We start from the raw sequence: 13,384 nt of genomic DNA, 5'->3' as shown, positions 1-13,384 counted from the left end.
TTTGTATTTTAGCTAGCTAGTGTCAGACATTTGAGTTTACAGTTCATATAGAAGTAGACATTATTTTGTGGGCACCATGAAATGTAATGACCAAACCCAAAAGGTGAAAAACAAGTGGATGTGCAAAAATTGATATTTAACTTTTTTTTTTTTATTTACTTTCAAATTAAGAAGTTAACTAATGTATAATATTAAAATTTGAATTAGAAACTCTACAATTTGATCCCACATTTGACATACATTCATGCAATAGTTGTTCAATAAAAGTTCAAATTTAAGTCTACAAATGGTAAGATATGCTCTCTGACCCCTTGCTACCTGTATCAAGAGGGTTAAAGAGTTAGTAAACAAGTGTCAAAAAACTAAGTTATTTTAATAGAGTATTCAGGGTAGTGTAAACATATATAACTTTAAATGTTACTAATAAATACAAATAATTACATAGAAAAGCCTACTTTTAAATCTCAGCACTTTTTCTGTGGTCACTTGTTACATCTAAAAGTATTCCCAAACTGAAATTGATTCAACATTTTTTAATTTTAAGAAATATGTATGATGCATGACCTTTAAAAATGTTAGACTTGGAAAAAAAATTGTATAATGGATTATAAATTATCAGAAACTAGTATAATTTATTCTCTTTATGACTGAAAATGTAATAATTATAACAAATGACAAAGTATTTACTTCAGTTTTCTAAACAAATTATAAACATGTAATACACAATTTACAAGATAAAATTGTGTTTCAAGTTCAGCTTTCTTTGCACTTGGGAAACAAGAAAAGGAACACGTGTAGAAGAACAGCTGTATATCTCACTGAAAATATCGTAAACTCTCATCAGCCATGCTTTGTGACACCTAGAAAGACAAATTCAATTGGAAGTGTATTAACATACCTATCAAAATGTTAGTACCTTACAATACATATTTATCAGTACAAACACAAGACATTTTTTTAATTCAAAAATCATGAGAAATACATATATATGCAAGAAAGTAAGAAAATTATAGTCAAAAGCAAAATTTGGAGGTTTTCATCCAAGATATTTTTAGGGTCAAATCTATGATTACAAAAAGACAAACTAACAGCAATTAAAAATCACAACAGTTCACTTTTTAAAAAACACTCAATGAACAATTTTCAATAAAAAATAATGTTTAATGGTCTGTTTTCATAATTAAAATTACAAAAAGTACACTAACAGATGAATATATGTTCAATTGATATTACTTTTCTACTTGAAACTAACTAGTCAAAACCCTATAACTGACATCACATACTGTCATTACCTTATTTAACAAAATATTTGGATATATGCTAATTCTGTTCTCTTTGGAACTAAGAAAAAAACAAATACTGCAATATATTCACACAAAGGGAACCATCTCTTTTGCCTCATTGTGAATGAAGCTCAAATGCTTCTGATCTGAAAATGAAATCTTAAGAAAATAGCTTAGAACACAAAGGGTAGTACACATAAAGGAATTTGGAAATATTGTAAAATACGGCAACCACACACAAAAAAAAAGAAACCTATATTCCTCTACTTGTCAAACAGGAATCTAAAAGGGGAAAACAAAAGGAACAAGCTGAGCCTAAGTTTTTCATAACCCTATGAGAACTTGATTACGAATATAGAATATCTTGAACAAAACTCTAAAGGGCATTTTGCAGATAATTCTAAGACATCAGATAAATGTAACAATGCTATCCATAGTAAAGATGCTGAGTTGAAACAGGTTTTGGAGGTTAAATATCAAAAACCAATACTGTGAAATAAAAGGCACTTTGTACAAAGTATGAATCTAATATTTGGAACAATATTAGATAGACCAAGCCATCATCTTCATACATGTATACTTTTGAATGTGTTCACATCAGATTTGAGGAACATAATGTCAAATACCACTTCATACACAACATTCTGTAGTCTTCCAATTCTACTATAACCAACTATTAGTAACATAAAAGACAAATATAAGTTACTGCCATATCAAAATAGACATAACTACTAAGACTGGCAAGACTCATGCTAACTTCATTACACCCAGATGGGTGCATTCTATCATGAGAAACAAGTTCATCACTGAATTTAAAACTATATAAAAAAATTGTAGTGCTACTTTCATAAGTTAAAAAAAATACTGGAGAGTTAAAATTTATTCAAGAAAAAAAATGTTATTTCACAGTTATATAAAACTTTGGATTTTGTAAATATATTTCAATGGGTTTCCAAAAAAACCAATGTTTACTTCCTGAAGGTATTGTGTGAAAAATGAAGCACTTTTCATATTACTTTTGAACAAAATAATACTAATTTGACATTGTAACTTATATACAGTGCTGTTTTACTGATTTTTAAACAAACACAAGGGTGCATCAGTCCCAGATAAAAGAAAATGATGAGTTAAAAAACTGTGACCATTGCATAGTCTAGTTAGAACAACTTCCTCTTTCCGATTCTTATGAAAGCAAGACGACCAGTCCAATATAGGGTTTTATTTTGAAAAGCTTGTTTTCACATTGCTTACTCCACGTTGACTACCAAGTGGCATGGAGCCAAACCTTGAATACAGGACCATAGTCCATGTATGGAACCGGCACAGCAGTAATAATGCCAGAGCAGACAGATTTAGTTCCAGTGTCAGTGAGCTCATTCCTGCAAATACCAATGTGGCCCAGTATCAAATAAAACTGGATAGAAGTAGATGTTAAAGAGAAATGGGTGAGTTGGTTTTGAATATAGGTGTGAACTAACATGAAGTGATTCCAGGGCCAGTAGAGAACTAAGTGAGTCAGTGTAAATAGTGCAATTTGAGTACTGCTTAGAATCTACGTGATCTAGGGCAAGAGAAATGGCATACAGGTCAGCAATGGACACAGAAGCTGTAGAGGGGATTCTGTATGCAACCACCAAACCACAACAAACCATGGTAGAACTCACACAGTCACCTGATTTCAAACCATATGTACAAGTAGGAATGGAAGGATGGTTTGAAAGTTGTTCAGCAAATAGCAGACAGTATTATCTATTGGGAATGTCTACTTTTTTTCAGATGACGACTTACAGATAGATCACATTTGAGGACTGTAATAAGCCATGGTGGAATGAGCTGAGCATGGATACAGCAATGTTATCCAAAGACAGACCCAATTCATCCAACTGCACCTGGATACAAAGGCCAAAAGGAGCAATGACAGATCATCTCTTCTGAAAAAGTATGGCCCACCAAGGAAGGAAAACACAACCCCAGGTAGGATGCTTTGGTAAGGAATGAATTTCAAAGCATATAGTAAAGACAGTTGGAAACAGCAAAGGTGCAAATGGGATTCATGAGACTGTGTACAAGTTCTCAATGAGGAAAGAGCAGGAAGCCCCAGTGCAGAACCAAAGGTCCCTGGTGATGAACAGGGTCCAGCATCTTGAAGGCCGAGGTCCTGGTAAAGTCATAGACCAGTGATTCAGTCTAGTTTTGACTGGATAAGAGCACGATATATTTTTAGCATAGACATCGATCCATAGTGAAAGAGAGGGCACTGAGGATGTTCAGTACTCTCGTACATTTGACCTGCAGCTGCTCAATGTGTGGTATAAAGGTCAGCTTATGGTCAAAGATAAGCCTTGAGAATTTTGACTTGGGAACCACAGGTAGCACAACTTCACTGATACGGAGTTTGTGATCAGGGTGAATACTCTGTTGGAAACAAAAGTGCATGCAAATGGTTTTAGAGAGAGAGAAGTTAAAGCCATTTGCTCTGGCCTCTCTTCAGTAAATGATTGAGGGCAGTCTGTAGCTACCGCTCAATATACCTCATGTTCGACGACTGACATGAGATGTGAAAGTCCTTGACACAGAGCCTGTTTGCAACAGAGAGGGAGTTGTTCAGTGATGACATTAATCTTCTTTATACTGAAAAGTGTGACACTCAAAACACAGCCCTAAGGGACTCCAGGTTCCTGTAGAAAGGAATGGGAAAGTGTTGAATCCACACGCACTTGGAATCTCCTGTCCATTAACAAATTTTTAATAAAAATGGGCAAATGGCTACGTAACCCCTTTATATATGGAGGTCTCAGAAAATGCCATACCTCTATGTTGTATCATAAGCCTTCTCAATGTCAAAGAATATTGATACAAGATGTTGTTTGAGAAAGGCTTCTCCGATTGACTTTTCAAGTCGAATCAGTTGGTCCAGGCATCAGGAAAAACATTCTCCTGCCAGATCCAGTTAAAAACAATCAGAAGAACAGCAAGAGAAGCAGGAGACAGATGGTGAAGCATTTCAAAATGTACATCATCAGGTCCAACCAATGTACTGCCAGACTGATGAAGGGCCAGTTTGAGCTCCACCAGTGTAAAGGGACGATTATAGTCACATAGACAATCAGCTCAAAAGGAAAGAGGCGATTGCTCTGCCTGAGTCTTAATGGCTAAGAAGGTGGAGAAAAAAGCAACAGTGCTAGATACCCAGCAAAAGCTTTCACCTAGAGTATTGGCAATGCTCCGGGTATCTGCTACTTCCTGGCCACAGGAAGAGCAAGATCGAGAGGAGGACAGAATTATGTTGCCCACTGACCTTTCGAATCTTGTCCCATATGACAATGGAACTGGTGGTAGAAGATATGGAAGTGCCTGTCCATTAAAATTTTTTTAATAAAAATGGGTAAATGGCCACGTAACACGTATATATGGAGGCCTTGCAAAATGTCATACCTCCATGTTTGCCTGATACAGCTTCCAATGGGGCACGTGGGTTGGGTGACATTGACTATGGCCAGTCTCTCTCAACATTATAGGAAAATGATCACTGCCTCGTGGATTATTGTCAACCCTCCATGGAAAATAATGAAGGGGAGCAAATTGAGAGATCAATAGCAGTAAAGGATTGACTAGGTGCATGGAAATACGTAGAAAAACCAGTATTGAAAAGGGAATGGTTGTGATCAGAGAGGATATGCTCTACAGAGCAACCCCTCCTATCAATACCAACCTCTCCAGAGAAGATAATGTCCATTAAAGTTCCCCAGGATGAAAAAGGGAGACGACAACTGTTCAATGAGAGCATCAAAGTCTGATTGATTACATGTCTCTCTAGGTGACAGATAGAGAGAACAAACAGTGATGGTATGACCCAAGGATACATGGATGGCTACAGCCTCCAAGGGTATGTCGAGTGACAAAGACAGGGTGGGCACATGCTGATCAACCAACAGTGCCACCTCATCATGTACTTGTCCAACACACAGCCTGTCATTTCTGTATAAAGAAAATCGCCGAAGGGTGACTGTATCGGCAGGTTTCAGAAATGTTTCCTGTAAGTAGAGACAAACAGGATGGTAGGAAGCAATCAGTGTTTTAATGTCATCTAGATTAGAATGTAAACCTCGACAGTTTCATTGTATCAGGGTGGCCATTTTTATTTACGTGCAGGCGAATTGGGTGGAGAACCCTTCTGTTTACGACCATGTTTTACATGGTTTACAAATTACCCTATAGCTTTCAAATAACTGATTTTTGGCAAATAATTATCAAACAAGATGTATAATGTTCAACAGATTATAACCAATTTGGAAGTTCTAAAGATGTCCTGTAGATAATCAGAATAAAATAAAGCCAAAGTTGTTGGAAAAGCACATTCAATATATTAGTTGGAAAATATTAGATTTAATTGTCATCTATTCTGCCTCAAAAGTACACTGAAATGCTTGGTTGACATAAAGCAGAAATTATTTTGATTGAAGAATTTGTTTTTTTTGATGGGTCAAAATATATAGAAAATTACTTTGTTAACTCTGAAAGCACAAACTTGTCCCTCAACTTCTGAACACAGTGTTAGAGAGCTCCACATCTTTACCAAATCTCTGGAAAGGGGAAAAGAAAAAAACTGAAAATAAAGAAAGCTTCGAGTATAACAATATATAAAAAGCCATTATTAAAATAGTTTTGCCATCAAAATGTTATATTTGATACATTTTTACAAATTTAAACCTCAGTAAGTGTTGTTTTCTCATAGATATTCACCATTAAATTTCTAAAAACAATCTACCTCTTAATATTATACAAAAAGTACAAATTATAAAATGACTTAATGCTGCTCTTCTGAAATTTACGACTCAATAAAAATGAAATACGGAGCATGTGTGAATGTGCAAACTACAAATAAGGATTACAAAACACTAACAAAAAACCTCTGTAATTCATTAGCTCAGACAATATGTAAACCTTTGACACTAAAAAACCTCAAATTTATTAAGTCAGACAATATGTAAACCTAGTAATTCCACTTCAGTCAAAAATTCTCTCAAAAGATAATGTACTGATATTGAGATTCTTTAAATAAAAACAAACCAGATCTAAACTATTATTTAAATGCATGTAGTAAAGGTGTTTTTCTACATATTAATTTCCCATTATCAATCTGCTAAAATTATTTTAATATTTCTACTCAATCTACTAAATGCAGATATATTTAAAGGCCCAATAGCTAGGTGTGCTAAACATAACAGGTTGACAGTGTCAATGCATTACCTGTTTTGGTATATTAATGGTGAGAATAGGAGAAAGAGGGGACAAATTTTGTCAAGGCAGAAGTCATCTTCAACTTAAGCAGTTTTACTTAGTGGAGTGGACTGCCTTCAGACCTAATGGGTAGTAAAGAGGCTGGATAAGTTTTTCTTGAGTGGGTGGGACAGCCTTGAGAGACTAATGGGTCCCTTTTTTGTCCCTTACATGCTACATTTATGATGATCTCATTCTATAAGTGAAACATGATAACTAAGTAATTTATAATAACTTTGACTTACTGGTAAAGATATATCAAATCACTCCAGAAACTGTTTGTTAATACATTAAGACAAATTTCACAAAACACTTCACAAACAATAGACAGCTGACATTCATGTGCTAAGTAGCAAATCCAACAAGCACTATTTGTTTACCACTTCAATTTTATTGCCTGTCTAAGTGATACTAATAATAAAACTACTTAAGTTAAACCTTCTCCTCTTCTAACTCAGAAATGAAGCATTTATAAGCCACAGCTTAGCATATATCAGGTCACATGTTTATAATAATTAACATAATTATAATTACAAGTCTATCAACAATAAAAACCTATGTTCAACAGAAAGTGAACATACTCTATAGTTCAAGTGTAGCAAAGATAATTGCACAAAACAGGAGGAACTTGCAAGTTATCATTCTGGGTGCATAATGTAACAAGTGTACAATGTGCCAACATACTGATATATAATTATTCTTTCAGATGCAAGATATTCAAAGTTAACTCATGTTATACTAATCTTAAAATGTAATCTTGATCATTAGCTTGACTACAAGTAAACAAACTGTAAAATATCAAGTAACACTAACACATTTCATGATGTTACCTTTCATAAAACCTGAGGATTGCTCTTCGATTTCTCTCTCTGTATTTCACTACATCAAACACTGTTGATGCACCAACCTAATAAAATCCCCAGAAAATAAACAATATGCAAGGTAAACTGAGACAAATTTCAAACTAAACAGAAATGCTTGAAAGAATAAAAAAAATTAATTACTTCTCATATTTGTGGTTACAAACCACCAAGTCTTACTCATCATGTTATTGTTACTGATGGAATTTCTTAACATTCAATTTTAGTGTTTTTTTATGTTAATTACATATATGCAACATGTTTGCGATACTAAAAAAAGTAAAGATAGACACTGAAATTTAAAACTTGGAAAACAAACTTCACTGCTAAATAGTAAGAATTTCAGATTAAAGATCTAACCAAATACCCATGAGCTTCAGTTTCCCATAAAATACTGTTAAATTGATTAATGTAATGAAAATAATCATCTAATTGAAATTAGCATTTCTGATTATTTCAACTGTTCAAGTAATCAACATACTATCATTATGATATCCCCTGATTAATTTCAATTAGTACAAGGTTGTTCAACTTAATAAGTGTCACGACTCATAAAAAATAAACTAACGTTTGTTCCTAATTATTATTTTTGATTACTCCACTTATCCAACTTTCATGTGAGAATAATTAATTAGCTGGGCGTAAGAAATTAATGAACTAAAGAATTAATCAATTATTAAAATCCACTAGTAACCTAGCTCTAGTAGGAACATTTAAGAATACAGTTATTACAGACAAAATATTTAAAATGTATGTTTACTGAAAAAAAAGGCTAAAAATATCTGTATAACCTTTCAAAGATGATAGTAAAGCCTTTACATATTATACAGTTCTATCTAGGTCATAATTAAACATTTGTAAACAGGTTTTGTTTCACTACTTTGTAAAAATGAAGACTAGTAAAATAATTTAACTTGAATTACTTGGGCTAGATGTGTAATTAAGTCTATAAAAAAAAAAATCTAAATTTAACTTAATTTGGGACATGATGGTGGGTAAAACAAAATATGTAACGTAGCTACTTTATACATGAATATTGCTGTAAAATTCTTATCAATACTAAAAGTGTAGCTATCAGCTGAACCACCAATTTTAGTTTCATTCCATTAAGTTACACATTTAATCCTTTATTGGCTGCACCTTCTTTTCACACCTAAGGTCTTTTTGATTGATGTTAAAACAAACATTTAATCATAAATTACCATTAAATACAAATAAACGTACGTGGATAATGTTCACTCAAAACAGTAGTTCTCATTAAGCTATATATATCTTAATGTTTTTATTCTTTGAAAAAAGTTTACATTTTATAGCTCACCTCTCCAAATAAAAGTTTCAAAGAATTCTCAATAATGCTTATAAGCATGCTGGATCCAACAACTATTCCCTTTTTTCCAAACTCTTCTCCAAAATCTCTATTGTAACAGAAAAAATGCATACTTACAATAATATATATATTAAATATACTTATGGATCTACATTTCTTAATAAAACAATTTAAGCAGCTTATTAAAGTTTACAAATTCTTATAATGCCATGTCAATGTATAATGTATTTTGATAGATGCTTCATAAAGGTTACTGCATATAAATGATGAAAATAATTGCTAAAGGTGTAGAAGCTTATCTCAAACTAATATTTGCAGTTTCATTATCAATTGGAGTTTTTCTTGGTAAACCTCCAATAGAAATCACAGGCAAAGGTATCTGCAACTAAGATTATCTGCTTTAGATGCAAACTCAGTTTACTAATAGGCTTTCCTCTTTTTATAAGCCATGTTTATCTTTGGTGTATTTGTTTTTTTGACTTCTCACAAAGTTCTCCACAATTTGAGGGCTACCTGCACCAAATGTTCTTAAGGTAACAGAATAGAAATAAGGCAGCTAGTTAACACCACCCACTACCAACTCTTGAGCTCCTTGATTTGTCACACTGAATAAATGGGATTTTATTGTCACTTTATAGTGCACTCACAATCACAAAGTGCAAGGGAACTTTACTTTTTTGGCAATGTCAGGGTATTAATAAACTGAAGCTGATCTCCACTCTCTCACACACCGCTGAGTTGTGCTTATCTCTTGTTCTCTTAAGATCTTACAAAACTTACATGAAAAATATACAGTATTTGTACAAAGTATTAGATTCTTTATTCTTCTGAAAGACAATTAAATCTTCGTATATTTTCATATTCTTATAACTATCCATTAAAATATCATCAGTTATTTCATTTAAGTGAAAAACTAAAGTGAAGTAGATAGGGTTACAAATAAAGTGCTCAAGTCTAACCCAAAATTCATTGTAGATCAACTTTTTTAAAATTTGAATCACATGAAATATTTTATTTATAAAACAGTCCCGTTCTTGCTTTTGAGTTACGAGCAACTCCGAAATTAGATCTTAATCTGCTGTACACGGTCCAGGTGCGTAGTTCCTGGGGAGGATAGGGGTCTACATCCCCCCCCCTACAGTTTAGTCTGTTGAATTGTTTTATTGCATCACAGACCAACAAATTGTGTATTTGTTCTTGTGATTCTCGTGTTCTTACCAATCGAATTACATAATTAGGCCTAGATGTAAACTTTTTCAGTAGCCGAAATGTACATCTTTCATATAGGCTTTTCGATCTAAGCGATAGTTCGTAAGTATCAGTCAGTAGGCCTAAGTATACATGCAAGTATCGTGGCAACAAGATTACTCTGTGACTGCACGTTTACAGCTTTCAGGTTCACGTAATCAGAGATTACCAATTTGCAAATTGAACAGTCCACATAAGTGGTTGCAAAAATCATCCCCCCCATCGGGTGTAAAAAATCTACATTCAAGTCTCTATTTCTGATATTTTCATTCCACCACTCTTGAAAATTTCACGAAGAATTTATGACCTAACCATACAATACTTTAATTTAAATACTCAAGTCAAGTAACCGCTACTAGCCTTAGTCCCTTGTTGTATATAGCATTCCTAGTAATGAATCATACTTTGATTTTTATCACAAAGTTCAAATTGTATTTTTAGCACATCTGTCTTATGTCGAAACGTACATTATCTATCTATCATAATGAAAAAGGTATGATATGCATACATTCACACTCATACTTATCGATATAATAAAACCAAGGGACCATAATTCACTCAATTCAATAGTATATAAAAAAAGCATCTGCTGTAAATTAAATTGAAAGTTAAACTAAGTTAGAAGTACTGTAAATGGAACGTACGTGCAAAACCAGTAAGCAACGTTAACTCCTACGATTTTAAACAGTATATTAGATCACAAAATATAATTAAAGCAGTATAATTTTAACATAACTTACAAAGAAATATCCATGTAATTGTATTCTTCTGCAAGTTTTTTTACCGTCTTTTTGCGTCCCAGAGTTAAGGTGCTTATATTTAATTTTCTTCTTTTACAAACTTTTCCCCGCCTCCTAGACATAGTCCCCTTCTATACCATGCCTTTCACTGCCAGTACTTTAAAAACCCTCTTGTCCCTACGTGGTTTTTCAAACCACTCTCCGCGGAGCCCTTGGGCTCCTCCACACTTATCTGGGACTTCGCGAGAAAATTTTAGAATGATAATATATATATTTTTTAACTATAATATTGAATCAGAATACGCTGTACAAAAACATAAGATATATATTTAATGTTACACGTTTATCGCGTATTGGGCCTTTTAATATTTTACTCTGCCTAACACCAGACGATTTTACTTTGATTAGGGGAAGTTCTCGCGATGAAAATATTAATACAATCTCAATTAACTTCGATAGTAGCACCACTGATAGCTAGATGTGGCACCATCGCATGCGTCATTGAAAACGCAAGATAGCCTTGTAATTTTCGTATGAAACATCGGTCAGCTCTGGGTAACAACAACAAAACCGTGACTGGGGTTTAGTTTAGAGCAAGGGTGGACAATATGTTTTTCATTGTGGCCCCAACTGTGGCTAATGAAAACAACATTGGCCACACTATTAAAAAAATAATATTTTAGTTTGATCAAAATAATTGCATTTCAACTAACCTTTAATGTGAAAATTGATTGAGGTTTTCATCAACAGGTTTCGTGAAATTTGGCTAAATACCTATGCTCAATGAGCATCTTAGTTTTGCCTCTATATTTATGTCAGTAAGCCGAGATCTGTATCTAGACTTGAGAAAATATAGCGAAGAAAATTTTGATTCACACACCCATGTGAATCGAAATAAGTTTTAAATTACTATCTTTAAATTTAGAAAACTCTCATTTATCCGAATAGTGAGCCACATCTCTCTGATAGAACATTTTTGTTTACCTTTTATGTGTTCTACACTTTGCAGGATAAGCATCTCGTCTTCAAATTCACACTTATCCAAAGACAAAAAAAGATGTAATTTCCTTACTGAAATTTCCTAAGTCAAATTGAAATGGATCATGCAAAAATTTAAATACCAATTTCAAATTTTTAAATTCGGAAAAGCATGATTCAAATTTTGAGATAGATTTTTGATCCAGTTTACATAGAGATCATCTTTAACATCAAAGAAATCATAATCCTCATTATTTTCTAGAAAACTATTCAACTTTGCAAAGTGTGTCAAATAATTATTGTATAATTGTTCCGCAAAGAAGTTTAGCTTTAATTGAAATTTTGAATAGACTGTGATTGCTCGCTTATTATTTTACCTCTACTCTGAAGCTTCGTATTCAAATTATTCACGTGAGCCAACCTTTTCCACAGACAGTGCAAATCACACTGTCATGACAAAGTTTCACTTTCAGGGAAATTTTCAATTTTACCTTTTTCAACAAGAAACTCTTTTATTTGAGGAAATAAGGAAGTAAATCGTTCCAAGACTTTTCCTTTACTTAACCATCTTACATTTGCAAAATCAGTAAGATCATCAAAAGTACAATCACTGCTTTTCTTCAAAGACTCAACAAACTATCGATGGATGAGTGAGCTTCCACTTGTAACATAATTCACAACTTTTCAACAATGTCTATCAAATTTTTCAATTCATCACTTTCAGACATCTGAACACATAAATTTTCCTGATGTAAAATGCAATGGAAATATGACAACGTGGACTTCACATTATTTTCAATGAAATGCTGCTTCAAAAGAGAAACAAATCCTAATTTCTTCCCAGTCATGGCGAGAGCACCGTCTGTTGTGACAGAAATCAGTTTTTTAAAACCCAGATTGATTTTTTTGACATTTAAAGAATTTTTTCAAAAATGTTTTTCCACATGTTCATTCTGTAGTCCACAAGTGTCAAACATTTCTTCTCTCACTTGAAGATCTAAAGTCACATATCGAACCCAAAATATCAACTGTGCAGTACCACTGATATCTGTTGACTCATCTAGTGCTAAAGAAAAATACAAACAGTCTTTTATTTGTTCAAGCAACTGATTTTCTTTGTTTTTCGCTAACTCCAGCATTCTGCGGACAATTTATCTTCGACTTAATTGCAAATTATTTACCTGTTGAAGAATATCATCTTTTATTTTTGAATCAAAATTCTTTAACAGAGTTTCAATTACCACAATCAATATTTCTTTTACTAGTTCAGCATCAGAAAATGATTTCTTTCTAAGCTAGAATTCAAGCTACTTTATAGCTAGCTATTGTAATTAGTTCTATCGATGATAAAACATTTTGAGGCCTCCCTTTAGTTCATGAAGTTGTGCTTTCAGACGGCTAATTTGGTTCATATCATTATCAACTGGAAATTGTACATACATCAAATTCGTTGTGAAAATTGTTAAAGTGTTGCTTTAGGTTATATACTTTATTATTCCTAAAAACTTTGTTACACAAGAAACATATTGGTTTATTATTTGCTTTAATCACTGCAAATTTCAACTCCCAACTTTCATTAAATTGTCGTTTCCCGTTTTTCCAGTCACGCGCCATTCTCTTTTCGGCAATAATGCCAGAATCAATTAAATTATCTTTATTTTCTGAGTA

At 33.1% G+C, this 13,384-nt stretch overlaps 1 protein-coding gene across 2 annotated transcripts; it reads right to left on the bottom strand.

Annotated features, from left to right (window-relative positions):
• Window positions 1–129: 129 nt before the first annotated feature.
• Window positions 130–11,135, bottom strand: Rpp14a (Ribonuclease P/MRP subunit p14 a). Of its 2 annotated transcripts, XM_076506543.1 has the most exons (5): window positions 10,739–11,112; window positions 8,742–8,838; window positions 7,394–7,470; window positions 5,788–5,866; window positions 130–860 (listed from the first exon to the last, which is right to left on the bottom strand). In XM_076506543.1, exons 1-5 carry the CDS (start codon window positions 10,858–10,860, stop codon window positions 816–818), a joined length of 420 nt encoding a protein of 139 aa, XP_076362658.1. In that variant the 5' UTR covers window positions 10,861–11,112; the 3' UTR covers window positions 130–815. The 2 variants fall into 2 exon arrangements, with proteins under 2 accessions (XP_076362658.1, XP_076362657.1); XM_076506542.1 differs by lacking the exon at window positions 5,788–5,866 and having other exon boundaries at window positions 10,739–11,135.
• Between the last annotated feature and the right edge of the window lie 2,249 nt (window positions 11,136–13,384).

The sequence above is a fragment of the Tachypleus tridentatus genome, chromosome 6 (assembly GCF_004210375.1).
Source record: "Tachypleus tridentatus isolate NWPU-2018 chromosome 6, ASM421037v1, whole genome shotgun sequence".
Classification (NCBI taxonomy): Eukaryota; Metazoa; Arthropoda; class Merostomata; order Xiphosura; family Limulidae; genus Tachypleus; species Tachypleus tridentatus.
The sequence above is the reverse complement of the archived record's forward strand: the minus strand, read 5'-3'. Positions and strand labels throughout refer to the sequence as shown.

Coding starts and splice junctions, on each gene's coding strand:
- Rpp14a (XM_076506542.1), bottom strand. CDS start 10,860: ATGTCTAGGAGGCGGGGAAAAGTTTGTAAAAGAAGAAAATTAAATATA. Junction 7,471..8,741: donor TGAAACTTTTATTTGGAGAG/GTGAGCTATAAA, acceptor GGATTTTATTAG/GTTGGTGCATCAACAGTGTT. Junction 861..7,393: donor ATCCTCAGGTTTTATGAAAG/GTAACATCATGA, acceptor TTGTCTTTCTAG/GTGTCACAAAGCATGGCTGA.